This window comes from Myotis nattereri (assembly GCF_964212035.1).
Source record: "Myotis nattereri genome assembly, chromosome: 6".
Classification (NCBI taxonomy): domain Eukaryota; kingdom Metazoa; phylum Chordata; class Mammalia; order Chiroptera; family Vespertilionidae; genus Myotis; species Myotis nattereri.
The window spans coordinates 78108303-78127161 of NC_138081.1; the positions used below are offsets into that span (position 1 = coordinate 78108303).

General features: G+C 37.2%; 1 protein-coding gene across 1 annotated transcript in view; it reads right to left on the reverse strand.

Moving 5' to 3' along the window:
• EYA4 (EYA transcriptional coactivator and phosphatase 4) overlaps window positions 1–18859 on the reverse strand; it is a 229118-nt gene that overhangs the window by 186294 nt on the left and 23965 nt on the right. Inside the window, exon 2 of the mRNA XM_081093969.1 lies at window positions 11828–11925. Coding sequence (XP_080950095.1) covers window positions 11828–11860 — 33 coding nt within the window. The 5' untranslated portion in view covers window positions 11861–11925. The remainder of the gene's footprint in view (window positions 1–11827; window positions 11926–18859) is intronic.

The window sequence follows — 18859 nt, forward strand, 5'->3', positions numbered from 1 at the left end:
GTCTGTGTGGCTCAGCTGGGTGGGCATTGTCCCAATCACCGAAAGGTTGCCAGTTCGATTATGGGTCAGGGCCTAAGCACAGGTTGGAGGCTCCACCCTAGTTAGGAAGCGTGCAGGAGGCAGCCAATTGATGTTTTGCTCTCACATAGATGTTTCTCTCACTCTCTCCTTCTCCTTTCCTCTCTCTAAAAATCAATATATACATATATAAATCCTGCTTGCCCACCACTAGCTGAGTGACCCCTCGCCGATAAATGAAGGGATAATAAATAGTGCCCACCTCATCAAACTGTGTGAGAATTAAATGAGTTACATACATAAAGCACTTAGAAAGCCCAAGTGAGGACTACTGGTATGTGTCAGTTGTGAGCAGATGGAGCTCACAATCTAGTTATAATTCCCTCTTTACATGTGTCATCCACAGCAATTTGGGCAAAATAATGAAAGCTAAGCAAAGTAAGCAGTCAATGTTTGCCTTTCTTTTTAAACTTTCATTTGCTTTTTTGCAAACTTTCTTCACCCTGCCATCCTGATTCCTGCCAAGAGCGTTAACATGAACTCCTTAACATATTAACCCTTACAAGGGTATTCGCATCCTAAAGGAATCTGAGCAGAGAAATCCATTCTTAATCCAAGAAGATATGAAATGATAGGATTCCACATACTTCGAGAGTGCTTTTTCAGTCTGACACTGTTGTTAAATTTGACCCAATCACGTCTAAATAAATAAGGCTCTTCTTTTTGTTGGATATAATGATATCCAAAGAAAACAGAGCAAGCAGTTTCTTCCAAAGATGAGAGGCATTTTCATTAACCACAAAGTGTTTATTTTTCTCTTGTCTCTTCTTAATGGTTTCTATGCAAAAAAAAAATAAAATAAACTTTCAATGCTAACAGAGAGACTTAAGTCCTAGTCAATGCAACCCACTTTGCTAAAGAAAAACTGAAAATGTCTCTTAATAATCTATATTGAGTTCTAGGAGCTCACCTGCCATTTGAAAAAATAATGGCCATTGTTAATCTTTATCCTACTTAGATCCTTAATCCTACCATGTGCCAACCTGCTTCCTGACCTTGCGTGAACAAATGTCCTTCCTTCCCATGTTACCAAGAGAACAAATGCCATCAGGGGAGGGCACCCTGGACTATGCAAGGATGCATGCATTCTCTAACATTTTCAGTGTCAGAGGGTTATCTTCTTTATGCGGACCTCCACTGGGCCCCAACATCCCTTCTGCAACAACCTGACTCTATTCTCCACCTGAATCTTCTCCGCTGTCAACCACCACACTCAAGCCTCCTCTTGTTTGAAAAGGTGCTCCTTTCAGTTACTGTTCTGTTTATCGTCTTCAATCGCACCAGCTGCCTCTCACTTCCTCATCATCTTTTCTACAGTGAGCCCCTGAGATGCCTCTTCATGCCACAACTCCAATGGGGCTGTAGACCGAAGTGCCACCGAAGACCTTCTTCTAATCAACAAATGAAACAGCCTTTCGCTCAGTTCCCATTCTGTTTGTCCTCTTGAGAAGTCAGACAGTGATGACTAATGCCTCCTGGAAGTTATCTTGGCCATTGGCTCTGAACATTATTATCCTGATATTCTCTTTGCTTCCCTTACTCTCTCTTCTCTGTCTCTCCTGATCCTTCTTCCTCCTTCTACTTCGAAGCTCTTTCCAGTCTGGTCTCAGAACTTTTCAACGAGATTTCCTACCGCTCTATCTTCATCCCCTCAGAGCTTCTGATTCAGTATTCTGATCCATCCACTGTTCCTGGGTGGGCCTTCCTGCATTATATTTTGTACTTGTGAGTCTCCATTCCTGCTATTCACCGGGCCAGGTTGGGTCCTGTCAGGTCCATACAATGTCACCCCCTCTTTCAAGACCTAGTTAAGGAATGACCTAGCCTATCTAGTAATTCCTTTCTTGACTTTCTTGAACAGACTTCCCCCGCTGATAGCATAGTGCTTATTATTCTGTATGGTTAACCTGGCAATGTTATGTTGCTTTCTTGCTTAAATTCTGTATTACCATGTGTTTGTCTATTCATCCAAATTTTCTCAATAATTTAATTAAATGTTCAGGTAAACCTCCTCAGATATTTTGCTGAGAATAAATATCTAAATAAAAAATGTGTTGAAAGCAGATATTAATACAGATGAGTGATTCTTACCTCCCTCCAGAAGACATTTTTAATTGTAACAAGAGAGTGGGGGAGGTAAGTAGGTGTTACTGACATCTAGTGGATAGATACCAGAAATGCTTCTAAAATGTCTTAAAATGCACAGGCCAGCCCCCCCACTATAAAGAATTATCAGGTCCCGAAAGTCAATAATGCTGAAGCTGAGAAACCCTGATGTAGGTCAATTCTTAAGTTGGAATGCTAGGAACATCATATCTACAAACACAACAATGAGAAAATAATAAATACTTGTTGACTATTTTCTTCAAAATATCCATGGCTTCTTGTTACTTTTGATGAAAAAGGCAAAGAAATCAATGGCATCTCAATACTTAATCAGCTGTATGCTGGCTCCTGCTGCCCTGAGAGAGGTGAGCCCAGTAACCAGTAATCCATATACAATGTGATTGTTGGAAAATTTGGGAGAAGGCACATCAAAGGGGAAGTCATAGACTATGATCTCTATTCTAGACTTACTCTCTTTGTGATCTCAACCGATAATATTCCTTTAAGTACCATGGATACCCTGAAGCTTCCCAAATTTATATTTTAAGTCCAACCTTTTCTCCTGAGTTCCAAATGGTTACATCTAACTGACTGCCCAACGTTTCCACACATTTGCCTCATATCAGGTAAAATTTAATATGTCTCTGTTAACTCAGTAGCTTCATACTCTCTTGGGACTCTGTCCTCCATGCAGTGCCTCAGGAATCCTGCCTTCTTCAGTCTCTCTGCCATCTTAGCCTGAGGCTTCCTCCTCGTTCTTCACACTAGGAGAACACAGAGCCCAAAGGATCATGGAGAGGCTTCTTCCCACTGCCTCAGCCTGGAACTGGTGTGCACAACCTCTCCCTTGCATTGTATGTGCCAGAACTAGTTAATGGTCCTGATTAAAAGAAGGAGGCTAGGGAGTGTACTCCTTAGTGCAGCAGAAAAAAAGTTGTATGAGATGGAATTGGTGAAAACGCGGAACGTCTCTGCCACCGTGTCTAAAACTGAACTCCTCATCTCCACCCTCAATCTGTTCCTTCTAAGTCATCCCATCTCAGTCAAAGTCAATCACCTTCTTCCCATTGCTCAGGACACAAACCTTGAAGTCATCTTTGACTCCCCTGTTTCACAATTCACATCCAATCCTCAGCACGTCCACTGCTATCTTGTCCTTTGCACATCTGGATACTGACAATAGCCCGGTTTCTACTCCTGTCATCATACCAACTATTTTCCTTGCAGATGGGTGCTCTTTTAGAAACTTAAGTTACATCATGCCATCCCTAAGCTCTTCCATTGCTTCACATGCCACTCAGAGAAAAGCTCAAGCCTTTATAATGCCTAGAACACCCTACACAGTCCATACTCCTCCATCTCTACATCCTGGTAACTTCCTATCCCTGCCCCGTTTTCTCCACTGCCGCCACCAGCGCTGGTCTCTTTTCTGTTCCTTGAACATACGTGCCACTGGCTTGCCACCACCTCAGTTTTTGCTATTCATTCTAAAGCAAATTTCCCCCACCCCCATATTCACGGACTTGTTCCTTCATCTTCAAATCTTTGCACAAATGCCACCTTCTCAGTAAGATCCCCCTGATTACTCTCCAAAAACTGTAGCTTTCCCCACCCACTCAGCTTGACCCCAGAACTTCTTATCCTCCTCCCTGCTTGCTTCATTTTTCTCCTTGCACTTAGTACTGTCCAGCATACTGTATTTATTACTGTTCTCTCTCCACTACATATAAGCTCCATTAGAATAACAATGCCTCCATTTTGTCCATCAAGCATTTCCAACACCTAAAACCATGCTTCAAATATAGCTGTTCTCCACCATTATTCACTGAATATCCACTGTCCAAATCTCATTTAAAAATAACTTTAGAACTTGACATAACATTTTACAATCTTATGCTAAACTGAAATTTTGGGGAGGACAGGAATTGTACTTTATATTTTAATCGTTAGTTTAGCAGAGTTCCTGACAAAGAGTGAGGAATCTTTAAATATTTAATTGATTTGTTGAATTTTCACTCTACTTTCACATATTCTGCTATCTTATAACTGCCTGTTCAAAATATTTACTAATGATGATTGCACAGTTGGTTTGTATTCATGGGGGAATAACTTAACATTTTTTACCCATGATATTTCAAACCTTTGCTCTTTGTTTAAATAAGTTGAGATCAAGGGCAGTTTTAATAGATTCTTTTAAAACACCAAATGTACCGAAGGGTCTGAAAACCATATAAGTAGATCAAAGCAGATAAAATGCTGTGTTCAGCAGCATGGATTCTGGAATACGACGATGTGAGCTTGCATTCCATCAGCCCAGCTTTCTAGCTACCACAACCTTGAATAAGATCTCTAAGCTCAGCTTCAGCATGCTCTCTTTGGACTGGGCTTATGACAGAGCCTGCCACACAGGGCTGCTGTAAGGGTCCATGAGATGAATCCCATAAAGCAGCAGTTGGTGGTGACTGGTGCCTATCCATGAATGCAACTTTAAGTGGTATACGTTATATAATAAAACAGTGGTGGCTAATAAGTAAAATGAGTTCAAATGAACGTTACTCTTTATATCAGTGAACATTTCTACTTGCTCTATACCTTATAGCAGTGGTGGGGAACCCTTTTTTCTGCCAAGGGCCATTCAGATATTTATAACATCATTTGCGGGCCATACAAAATAATCAACTTAAGAATTAGCCTGCTATATTTTGTCAAACATTTAATTAACTCACCCTTAATGCCTTGGCAGGGTCAAACAAAATGATTTCATGAGCCTTATATGATCCGCAGGCCAGGCATTTCCCATCACTGCTTATAGCAAAAGTTATATTACTTTCATTTTTTCCCATTTCTCAAAGATTATAAGGTGGGTTGAGAGACTGGGTGAAAACTGTGAAGGGACTGAGAAATACAGATTGGTAGTTACAAAGTAGTCACGGGAATGTTAAGTACAACATAGGGAATTTAGTCAACAATATTGTAATAACTATGTATGGTGCCAGATGAGTACTGGAAATATCAGGGGGAACACTGTAAAGTATATGCCTAACCATATGCTGTGCACCTGAAACTAATACAAAATAATATTGACCCCTTTTCCCCCCACCTAATATGAGGGACAGGAGGAGATTTGACTTTGGGTGGTGGGTACATGGTCCTATATACAGATTTTCAGTGTTAGTAATCCACACATGAAACCTATATGTTCATGTTGACTAATGTCACCCCAATAAAATTTAATTAAAATAATAATAATAATATTGAATGGAAACTGTAATTGGAAAATAAAAAATTAAGAAATAAAAAGTGAATTATAATTCAAGAAAGATTATAAAATCATGAAATAAACAAATGACATTTCTATCATAAACAGTTGTTTTCATTTTAATGGATAAGGGAGAGTTACTGGACAATTAATATACCACATGTAAGTTGTAAATTTAGATGAAAGACTTTTGGCACCCAAAGATTTCACAGCTCTTATTTACATCTATACTATTCAAACAGAGTGCTCCAAGCTGCTGCCAAAGCCCAGGGTCAGCAGGTATGGGGCTCCGGTGCTACCCTCCTCCTTACCAAGTCCATGGCACTAAATAGATATGTTATTTTTCAGTGAGCCACAGGCGGCTTTAGGTCCCTTCTCAACACAGGCAGCTGCTACCAACTGATTAGAGCTGACAGAAGAAAAGGCCAATATTTACATTCTAGAAAATGGTACGTGATAACAAGCCATATTCTGTACAATCTGGGGTTCTCCCTCTCTATATATATGTTTTCCAAATTTTTTGAAAACATTGTAATAAATTAAATTGCAATTTGAGAAAATCATAGGAGATAATAATTAATGGAATTTTCTTATGAATCCTTACAAAATCATGAAAAATATAAAAATTCAGAGTTAAAAAATATTTAAAAAAAGAATAAATCTTAATGACTAATAAAAATTAAAATATATTTAATGTATCTACTTTGTAATTTCACAGTGTAGGTATTCCATTATACAACTGTAAAGTAAAACTGTAATTGGCCATTGAGTTACAGTTATGAAAATAATGTTAGCTTTAAGCAGAATCCGATTGCACTCTCAAGTATGTTGTCCATTTGCATGGTGTAAAAAATACATGTTGTAAACATGATTATTTTGGCTAATTTAAAGGACAGATTCTTCCAACAGATTTTGAGCCTCAAAAAAAAAGTCTGATTTTGATTATATTTTAACAACAAAAAAATAAAAATAAAAGTATGCATGCTGCTCAAATTGATTTAGAGTACCTAAGAAAAAAGCAATGGAAGAATAGCATTTCATGATTTTGATCAAAAATGAAAAAAATGATTTAAACAAACTAATCAAAATGTTTTCTAGCATAGTGTTGAAACACTGAGAGAAACTGATGATTCTGAAGCTCTACATCTCAATGATAAGTTGGATGATGCATTTGATTCAAACAATAGCTAGAAACCTGCCTAAATGGCTCAGACAGCAGCACAGATTTTAAAAATGGGTTCATGGCTATAGTCAAAGATGATACTATAGAATCTCTCTATATATAGTATTATATATGGTATAGAGTAATAATTTGAAGCCATTTGGAATTCTAAGGGAGAAATACAGAGGCAGAAAGATTAATTAATTAAACTAACTTGAGAATTTTAATATGCATGATTGTTATTAGGTTTTATGCAAGAACATAAATACTATTAATATCTATAAATACATATGAATTTCTAAATGTATTTCTGAAAAAATATAACCTGGATCCAATAGATGTGAATGAATTTAGACCTCACTAACTAAAACATGTCATCAATAATTTAAGTTAACTGATTCAGTACCAATATTGACCTATGTAGGAATAATCAGGCTCTTAGTATTTAATATTAGGGAAAGTACTTACTGTACACTGCAACTTATTCATTTTACCTTGTTTTACTTGGTAGCAACAAATGTTTTATGGCATAATACATAGTTCCTAAAATTTACAAAAGATACTTTTTTTTCCAAACCTTCCTCCTTGATGATAAATTGAGGCCAGACTCCCTCTTTCACTTAGATATGAATGAATCAGACCTGAAAAAATTTGGGGGCATATTCAACACCACCAAAATAGAACTTTAAAATATCTTGATGTGTAAGAATTCTTATAGAAGCTATAAAAACAACAAATATTACTCAGTCCTTATTTTAATAAATATTTCACAGTATCAAAGGATCTTCTGGTTATTAATATAGATACTGCTATGTATAATTTGATTCATATTTATTTCAATTAATAAGAGCAACTTGTAGTTAAAAACTGTAGTAAGCTATAATCAGATATAACTTAAACTGCTTCTAAGTAATTATGAAGTCCCAATACAAAATTTCAGGCAAACATAAAAGTTAAATCTTAGTTAATTGCTCACCTCTTAAAATTCCCTAGAATCTCTAATCCAGGTTGTAAAATAAGATACATATAAAATGCAGAATACAATGTTTAAGGACCCAACTTTGTTTTGATCACATACTGTTAAACTAATATTACATATTTTATGCAATTTTTAAAAATGTAAGTGAAATGTGAATTCATAACTCAGAAATCCATACTTACAATAACATTTTGGCTATATAAAATTTGCCAGGCTATTCATTAGCATGCCTTACTAACAGTATATAAAAGCTTTTGAAGAAAAGATTTATTGAATAAGTCTACAAGGTGAACAAGACCTGCTATTACTCTTAATTAGTTTATAATTTAATACAGAAGCAAATAAACAGGTAAGACTTTAGTTCTGTGGGTACGTCCTGGGATAGAGGTAAATGCCCAAAGATATGGAAGTATATTGCAGAGGCTAAGAGCATGGGAAAGAAGGAGGCTGTCAGAGTGGCTTGCTCAGAGGGAGTGAAACCCATATTGAGTCTTCAAGATTTACAAATTACCCTGGTGGGGAAGGGGCCCATCTGGAAAGAGGCATTAGCAAAGGCATAAAAACCTCAGAGACCCTGAGAGATTCAGGGAACCAAAAGAAGCCAGAAATAACACTGGTGAGTTTCAGGTAAGCAATTAAGTCTGTGTGCTTTACTACACTCGGGACCTTCTCTTGAGGGCGAGAAAGGGCCTGGGAAGAATATTAAGTAGAACAGTGATATAATCAGGTATGTATTTTAGAAAGACCACTCTAGAACTAATTTAAAGATATTCAAGAGGTAAAATAAAGATCCAAAATAAGGAGCTGAAGCAAAAACAATAGCTCTGAAAGATTAAAAATTAAAAATGGGCTGGACTTTGAGATGGGGATGGAGAAAAGGATGACTACTTGTTTTCTGACTTAACCTAGTCAGTGGCTGATGATGCCACCCACAGAAGTAATAAAACAGAGGAGAAATGGAGAAAAATTGAAAAAGAGAGCTAGTGAGTTCAGTTTTTATCTACTGAGCTTATAGATTTACGTACTTGCAGGCAGGGATGTGCCAGAAGGTAGCTGCATATGTAAGAATGAATGCATACTTATTAAAGACTGCCTGAATTCGTCAGGTTAACTGTAACAATAGCTAACATTTATTGAGTTGCTACTCTACGTGAAGCATGTGCTAAATTTTCCATATAATTTCTTTCTGTTAACCTCCCCACTCCACAGATGAAGAAAAGTTTAATTAATTCCCCAAAGATTGCCAAGTGTCAGGGATGTTTGATTTCAGAGTTCAATCTCTAAACCACTATACTATGTTGTATCATAAAAACTCTATTATAGATTTTAGGACCAGATAAAAGTGGGTTCAATTCTAATCTCTGCCAGTTAACTATTGTTTGACCGGGCTGCTCTCTATGCACAGCTCTTTTACTGTAAAATGGTGACTATAGCAATCACATTGCAAAGACATAGTAAGGACTGGAGAGACTATATGGAAAATGCTGGATGGACTGTATTTGCACAATAAATGACACCAATTATTAGGCCAATGCCTAGAGAAAGAATTCTTCTTTAAGTAAAATAACTATAATCTAAGTGAATTCCCTTTCATCTTATTATGCACTTTCTTTTAATTCTACCCTATTTGTTTTACATCTTAATAAATACTAAGTATCTTTTTTCAAAAAGTTTTGAGACATTAATATACAATGCAAGATTTAAAGTAATTTAAATATTTCATTCAAATAGAAATCATTTCAATGTAAAGGAGATTAATTCTGACTTCTTTGACATTTCGATAGTGATGAATGTCAAGATAAGAAAACTCAAAAGTGATAAGTCATGTTGACGTTATGAAGAGAGCTTTGGACTTGGAGTCAGAAGACCTGCGTGAAGTCCCAACTCTGATGCTCACCAGCCATGCCAACATGGGGAAGTCACTTAACAGTCCCAAGCATCCCTTCGCACATGTGCAAGATCAAAAGATTGGCCTATGGTCTTCTATGTCTAAGGATGTTGAAGGAGGAAGGATTTTCGATGTTTATAAATTAGAATCATTAATCCATTAACACTTGACACAAACGTTAAGCTCCCTGTGGTTTAAACCAGAAGCACTGATGCTTGATGGCCTAACAAACCACTGCACAGATCAGCAGCTTCAATAACCCTCAAGTGAAGAGTTCACTGTCAGAAAGGAGAAGAGAAAGAGACAGTGAGGATCATCTTTTCTTCTCTTATTATCTTTTCCATTCTCACCACAAATTCAGCAGCTGGGTTCAAGCAGAGAAACCATAAGGACACCCTAGATTTCTGGTTCTCAAACCTGGCTGCACATTAGCAACAGCAGAAACTTAATTTTTTAAAAAAATATATTTTTATTAACTTCAAAGAGAAAGGGAGAGGGAGAGAGAGATAGAAACATCAATGATGTGAGAGAATAATCATCAACTTCCTGAATGTCCCACACAAGGGATCGAGCCGCAACCTTGGCATAGGCCCAACCGGGAATGGACCGTGACCTCCTGGTTCATAGGCTGATGCTCAACCACTGGCAGGGCATTTAATTTTTTTAAAAATACTGAGCTCAGGACTCTAAAATATCACTAAGAGGAAACGAGTATTTGGTCTAAAGTACTGGGATTCATTTTGCAAAAGGTTGTATGAAGCACTTTGGGTAATAACCTCACTCCAATGTTAAACATAAAACTTATTATCTTTAACCGCCACTGTATTAAAAACAAAAATTCGTTCTTGAGTGCACATACACCCTAGGGTGATTAGCAGGATCAACCATCCCAGACTCTACCTGCTTTAGCTCTGAAAGTTCCATGTCCTCGGAAACCCCTGGGTCTCTGGAAACCTGGGACAGTTGGTCAATCTAACACCACCACCAGCCCTCCCCCCTCACACACACACACTCTTATGTAACCCTCAGTTTGTCAGAACAAAGTACAAATCAACAGCAGCCCTCTCATGAAGCATCACCATTAAGAGGACATCATTATTCACTCAGGCACATACATGGTGACACAGATGCTGACACCAGAGGATCCGTAAACATGCGACAGCGTGGGTGGCATATCATCCTGCTATCATCCATGCCATGAATAACCAGAATTAAAAAAAAAAATAACTACTTTGAAACCCCAGTCTCCCAACTGCCATTTGTAAAAGGTCAGGCAATTTGGAAGAATAATATCTCTACCACTTGACAGATTGTTTATAGTTTTATGATTTTATAATTTTTCTTACATTTTGATTCTATGTGAAATTTAATAATAATTTATGATGAAATTAAACAATGCTCCTGTGTGTATGTGAGGACTCAATTATCATTTCTTTTAAATGAAATAATGGAAAAATTAAATTATCTTGGAATGGCATGTATACTTCAGAACACATATACCTCTGTATTTTAAAACTGAACTCATCAAAGAAATCTTTTCTAAAACCACATTATTATACACAAACACACTGCCCTCTGTTGCCTGATAGAAACATTAGACTCTCAGATCAAATCATAATCACATAAGCAATAAAAAAAAAGGCATCAATCAGCGTAACACACACTTGGTAGGTACACCTGTCTCCTTACTTGTGACATCACTAGTTGTCTGTGAACAGAACAGCATGGACCACAGTTGGCAGTAGTGTGGGAGTATGTGGAAAGACCTCCCATTGGCTCCAGTTCCACACAGTAAAGAACTAGTCTCATGGAGACACTACTAATGAATTAGGAGAAAATACCATATATATCTTTTCTAAAAAATCAGAATCTTAGAATGATTGCCAGCAATCTTGCACACTCTTCACTCTGCAAAGAGCTTAGCAAAATAGGAAACCCTTGAGGACTATGGTTGCCATCCTTGAAATGAACAATAGGCATGCTAGTAAAATACTTTCTCTTTTTATACGTCTAACATTCAACAACAGATGCACTATCTGAGCACATTTGGAATAAAACTAATAACAGAAATGTATGAAATTCTTTATACTGTCTAAAATATTTAGCATGATTTCAATTTCCTGGTCTTTCTGGCAGTGGCTTAACAAGTAAGTAGACAGTCAAGGGAGACCACAATCGTAAGCACGAACACAATACATTCCCAAAGGTGTGTTTTACGATCTTAAAAGAGGATTCAAAAATCAACTAGAAATATGTTTTAAAAACTTGCTTTTTACAATATATTCCTTTCAGTATGATTTTGAATAGTCATACCTCAACTTTCTTCAGCAAACTTGAGATTGAATTAAGACTTACTGATTGTTCATTTAAGTCCTGGGAGTCTTCCATGGGGTTTTCTCACGTCTCCTGCCACCCCAAGTAGAAGCAGCTTCCTTCGATTAAAAATGGACTATCTAAAGCAACAAGATGGAAACAAAAGAGAAAAATGAAATAGTTACCTTTTCCATTTGTTTGCGAAATTATTAAAAAAAAACCTATGATTTATTTACATGATAGCTGGTAATCTGTAGAATTATTTTTAACAAAATTCATTAATATTGTCCTCGTTTTGAAAGAAATAATGATCTTGGAAATCACATCATGGTTAATTTGGGATATGTAAACAGCTACTCAGGACTCCTCAAAAATATCTGAGGACAACTTTGGAGACACAGTATGAATAAACACTAAGTCCACTAGTTTGCTGAGAAGTCTTTCATTGAACAACTGATGGATTAAAAATTAAGTCTGCATTAGCCATTCATTTTGTAAAGTATATAAAATTGAGAAAATAAGTGTATTTTTAATATGACAGCTTTCTAATTGAGGAAAATGTATCTGAATTAACAGATGATCATTATTCCGTTCTAAAGAATATAATGTTACAAAATACATTCTCAATTTTAAAAAGAGAATAAAATAAGATTATTATGATAAAGACAATATCATAAATATACAGGTTTGGCAAAAGTTGGTTTATAGTTTTTCATATGGAAAATAATACAATAATTAATAAATAATACAAGAAAAACTCTGTTTCATGTACTCACAACTATAAACCTACATTTGTCCCACCCTGTATATGAGAAGGACCACTGGTCAGTTAACTATGGTAATACAATCAGTTTACTATTCAAAAAAAGTTAATCTTTGCTCTATACTATACATTGAAATTTTTACCAGTAACATAAAGTTTAAAAAAACTCTAGAAAATAGGCATATCTATTTTTTTTAATTCTCAGATAGAGGAGGAGGATTTTAAAATAGAAGCAATGAATATAACACACACAAAAATAAAAACAACTACTAGTATGTCCTTAAATACACATACACAAATAATAATCAAAATTAAGATACATGAAAATATCCCTGGTGACCAGGACCACTCCAGCTCAGGCTCACCTTGGACATGGAGCCTGATGTAAGTCACCAGTCTAACTGATGCTGACCTGCTAAGACTCCACACTGGCCTGACTCGCATGCCCTCCCTCTGTTCTCCCAGGTGGAACTGTGGCTAATCATCTTTAAAATCATTTTCTCCCCACTACCTGGGCAGCAAATTAGCTAAGTACTCTCCTGAAGTGGAGACTCCGATGTTTCTTTTTATTCTAACAGATAAATGGGTAAGATGGATAGTAAAACACAAAGGGAAGGGACAATAGATTCAGCTACATAAAAACAACACAAAAACTTTGCATTTCTGAATACATAAAAACAGCCCAAAAAGTAAAAGGACACAATACATAACAGAAAATAGCTTCAATATATATTATAAACGTGATGCTGGAAACAAAGAAATCAGTAAGAAAAAGTTTAAGGGCCTATTAAATAATTAAGCAAGAATATGAAAACACAAATCATTATAAGAAAATAGAAAGAGTAAACAAACATATGGAAAAGTCTTCACTCTCACAATTCAAAAAATATGTAACTTAAGCAACAGATGTGCATTTTGGATTACTGTATACATATCAATACCAAAGCATTTAAACATTAGTACCCATTGTCAGAAAGGATACAGTGCAAAAAATGGTGTCCTCATTTAGTTGCTGGTGATGATGATTCAGGTTAGGGAAATAGGAAATATATTTTCAGAGGATAAAGGAATGTTGCAAAATAAAGGGAAAGAAAGAGGGGGGCACCACGTAGGCTTTGGCCTTGCAGAGTGAACAATGAGGAAAGCAAGGGGGCCCTAAATTTAGAAAGGGTCCAATTAGAAAAGGTCATATTCAGACAAAGAGCTGCAGCCTTTATAAACCCAGAGACAAAGAGACTTGGCAGATTTCAGATTTTACAGTTTCAGATTATTTAGATTTTTGCCCCATTAGAGAGAGAGAGAGAAAGTAGGCTTTTCCCATTTGGGGGCCCCTCTCCAGGGGACCCCTTTTGGGACACCCCTGCCCAGATGGAGTTTGTATATGCTTCCAATAAACTTCCACATTTTTATTAAAGATATCTGTTATTGGGGGGGGGGGAAGCAAAAAAAGATATCTGTTAGTCCACAAATTTAATCTTCATTTTCACTGGACAAGAACCCATGAGAAGAGAAGTCTGCACCTCGAATCCCACGTTTCAATAATATCAAGATGTCTAACACTTTTAGAAAGCAATCTGTCACTGCATTTTAAATACTATAAATATGTTTAAACTCTTTTATCCAAAATTAACTGTCCTAAGAAGTAAAATTCCCCTACAAAAAGTCACCAGGTATTCACTAGTTTTATTCATAATAAAAACTGAAAACAGCCTCATCTTTACATTGGATTGATTAAACAAATTATGGTCAACCATTTTAATATAATGTTATTTAATAACTCAAAAGAATGATTATTAAAAATGGAAGGGTGAAAATTATTGTGTGTTAAGTGAAAACTAAGAACAAAATGTTAGCTATGCTAACACTAATGTACATGAATTTGAATATTGCTTAAAAGGCAATTTTTTAAAAATATATTTTTTACTTATTTTTTACAGAGAGAAGGGGAGAGGGATAGAGAGTTAGAAACATCAATGAGAGAGAAATATCGATCAGCTGCCTTCTGTACACCCCCGATTGGGAATGTGCCCACAACCAAGGTACATGCCCTTGACTGGAATCGAACCTGGGACCGTTCAGTCCGCAGGCTGGCGCTATATCCACTGAGCCAAACCAGTTAGGGCAAGGCAATTTTTTTGAATAAAATGACCAAGAATACTACATTTGGTTTGATGTACTTTGATTATTGTTGACTTTATGTTGTCTATGCAATAAATACAATTTTTCTGACTAAAATACAGCAAGCATATAGTAAGTAAAATCAAATAATGCTAACATGGTTTAACAAGATCAGTTAAAAATATAAATATTATAGTGAAGATGAATTTTCTAGGTAGATGAACCTCCAAATGGTCTCTGTGGCTTCTTCTAGGTCAGTGGTTCTCAACCTTCCTAATGCCGCGACCCTTTAATACAGTTCCTCATGTTGTGGTGACCCCCAATTTCATTGTTACAAATTGAACATAATTAAAGCACAGTGATTAATCACAAAAACAATTGTAATTGTATATGTGTTTTCCGATAGTCTTAGGCAACCCCTGTGAAAGGGTTGTTCGACCCCCAAAGGGGTCACGACCCATAGGTTGAGAACCACTGTTCTATGTGGATTAAATCTCAAAGCCAGAGTACTTTCTTTAAGGGTGGGAACTCTTTTTTTTTTTTAAATCTTTATTGTTGAAAATACTACTGATGTCCCCTTATTCTCCCCAATAACCCCCTCCAGCCTGCCCCTGCCCTAAGCCTTGACCAAATTATTGTCTTATGTCCAAGGGTTATGCATATATGCATATAAGTTCTATGATTAATCCCTTCCCATCACCCACCCACCCCCCAAGGGCACTCTTGATTGTGTTTACTAGTGTTATCTGTAGTGCCTAGCTCAGTGCCTAGCAAGCAGTAGGAGTTTAATAAATAAATAGCAATTGAATGAATTACACAATTAATGGTGGATAAAATCATGCATAATGTATCTGATGATGTGAAGGAAAAAGTTAACAGCCAGGTAATTTAACTTTTGAAAATTCTGTCTTAAATATGTACTTATTTTTAAAAAAATTCTGTTTTGTCCTACATTGTTCAAGTACATAACTGACTTTATTTTACTTTTCACTTTGTATAAAGGCAGTAAGAATAAAAAATTGGGGGACATTTTATTTGCTAAATGAGAATACTTTAAACTTTCAGAAAATTCAATATTGAGAATTAGTCCACCAGATATTTTCCTACTCAAATGACCTAATAATAAAATACTTATAATAAAATTAGTAATGAAACCATTCTAACCAATTGTTAACAACATAGCATGCTGATTTAGTTTCCTAGGGCTGCTGTAAAAGAAATAAATTGGGTGGCTTAGCACAATAGAAGGTATTCTCTCAGTTCTGAAAGCAAGTCCTACATTAAAGTGTTGGCAGGTCCATGCTTCCTCTGGAGGTGTTGTAGGCAGTTAGATAGACACAAGTAGATCAAGGACAATGTGTCAGGTACAGAAGGTCACCAGGGTGGAAAGCGCCAGGTGCCTAGCAATGGACAATCAATTGTAGGGTGGGGCCTTACCTCCAGGGTGACTTTTCCTCCCCTAGCATATCACTGGTCAAGCAATTTGGACCCCCTGACCTTTCCATCCTAGAGACAACATTTATGCCTTTGACCAGGCGCAGATAAGCAATAAAACCAGCCATAGCTGATGTCAGGACCAGCTGCATTGAATGACTCCTTGCCCTGCAGGCCAATAAATCAGTGGAGACCATAACCTTGAAAGGACACACCTGGAAAGCTGCTGAATATCCTATTAAGATCTTCTGGGATCTCCCCTAAAATCTCCACCCTTAAAACCCCTAGGATGGAGGACCCAGTGTGCTCTTCCTCCCAAGCCTTTCCTTCCTTTCCTCCTCCCCCTCCTTGCCCTCCCTGCCCCAGACACATTACCATTAGCTTCCTCACTCCCAAGCTCCAAGGGTCCTTACGTCACCTCCATAACTCGTTTTCTAAGCCCATTTCTTCTAGTAATTACTTCTTCTACCTCTGTAATTTACCAAATAAATGTTCTCTTAACTTTGGGTCTTGGCTCTGAATTCTTTCTTAGCCAGAACCCAAGTACCAGGTTGCTGAACCCAGGTTTAGTCTGACCCCACCAGTCAGACACCTGGTGCCATTCCCCTGCCTACAACAGAGGCTCTAGAAAAGAATGCTTCTTTGTTTCTTCCTAGTATCTGATGTTGGCTGACAATCCATGCATCCCTTGGCTTGTGGGTGCATCACTCCAATCTCTGCCTCTATTATTGTATGGTATTCTCCCTGACCACCTCTTCACATGGCCTTCTTCTATGGGTGGGTGTCTCAGTGTCCAAACTTCCCTCTCCTTGCAAGTAACCAGCCATTGGTTTAGGCCCAACCTAATCCAGTAACAGCTCATCTCAACTTGGTTATAACTGCAAAGACCTTATTTCAAAATAAGGTCACATTCACAGATGAGAGGGTTAAAACTGGAGCATATTGTTTAGGGAACACAATTCAACCCACAACACATGAAATCATTTTAGGATGGGATCAAGATTTCAATGTAATATTACCAGAAAGGATGAACAAGAATTACAATAAGAATACTGAGCAGGGAAGAAGTCATCATTTTCTTACAAGGCCACCAGGGCACTGGTAATCACTCAAGTGAAATTAACTCTTCAGGAAAAATATTGGAGCATAAGAGCATTAGCCTCCTTAGGTCAACCACCAGTTGAGAATCTATTTAATGTTCTAGTTGGGGAGCTATTTGCATCAATGTTCCATGTTACAACATAATACTTTGTTTTATATTTCCTTAAAATTGAGATTAATTGTTACTTAGTTTAACATTTTTATGGTAACATGAATTTCTTTCTTTGCCAAACACACTAAGGTACTAAAATATTATGAGCCCAGTGATTTTATATGATTGAACCAAGTAAAACTACCTAGGCTAATTGCAGACACGGTATTATTTTACATCATAATTTAGCAATGGTTGTTATGCTAAATCCTTTAACGTTAAGTTTTCACAAAAATATGAGAAAAAGACAAGAACACTCTCAGAATCAAGTAAGAGAAGTATTACTTAATAATAAAGATATAAAATTAAGGAATAATAGTAACCTCATGCTGTTTTATAGGGCAATAATCTAGTTCCCAGCTCTATTTCAAGACCATTCCTTCGGAAAAGGTGAATTTAAAGCAGGAATAATAGCAATCTCACCCATTCCATGTTTGATTATTTCTTCCACAGTTAGGTTTTCAAAATACAAAAAACTGGCTGAATCCTTTCTTTTAACCCTACTTTAAGGTGAACTGTAAACCCCTCTCTTAGGGAATTAGAATTGTTCTAATTCAAATATATAATGAGATTTATACATCAAAATTCAAAAAGAATTCTCAGAAATGGAATGCAGCACTTGGGCTTGGTCCAGGTGGTGGAGACGCAAGGGACCCTGTGCCTTGAAGAAAGGGACGTTTGTAGAGTTTGTGTGATGTAGCCCGATGCTCTGTGTTTCTAATCAAACCTTCCATGAAAAGATTGCCCAGGGTGCTTTCCTCTGCTGAAGAAACGTGAATATGAAGGGGGAGCTCTCTGTGCCAGAGCTGGTGAGGGACAAGGACAGAAGCTACACGTGGAACACTACACCTGTCTCTGGATTATGTAGACAAACAGCACAGCCTTCTGCTGGTCATTAAAGCCAGACATCTGGGCTTTGTCACTGACTCCTTGCCCACTCCTCTCCACATTCGATGAATTACCAAGTTGTATCAATACCTCGTAGAGATCCCTCAGATCATTCCATGTTCCCCTCCTCACTGCTACTGCAGTAGTTCAAGCCATCATCACCCCTGACTGGACTGGAGTAACAGCCTCCTAAGGGTCACCTTTCCTTCAGTCCTGTTCCGTGGACCTGATTTTTCTTTTTTCCATAAATTCTTTATTGTTGAAAGTATTATATATATCCCCTTTCCCCCCCCCCCATTGTCCTCTCCAGGCCTACCCCTGCATCCCCAGGATTCACTGCCCTCCCCCCGCAACCATTGCCTGTGTCCATTGGTTATGCTTATATGCATACAAGTTCTTTTTGGTTGATCTCTTACCCACAACTACCCCCACACCCCCAGGTCTTCCCTCTAAGGTTTGATGGTCTGTTAGATGATTCTGTCTCTGGGTCAGTTTATAATGTTCATTATATTCCACAAATGAGTAAGATCATGTGATATTTATCTTTCTCTGACTGGCTTATTCGCTTAGCATAATGCTCTCCAGTTCCATCCATGCTGTTGCAAATGGTAAATTATTT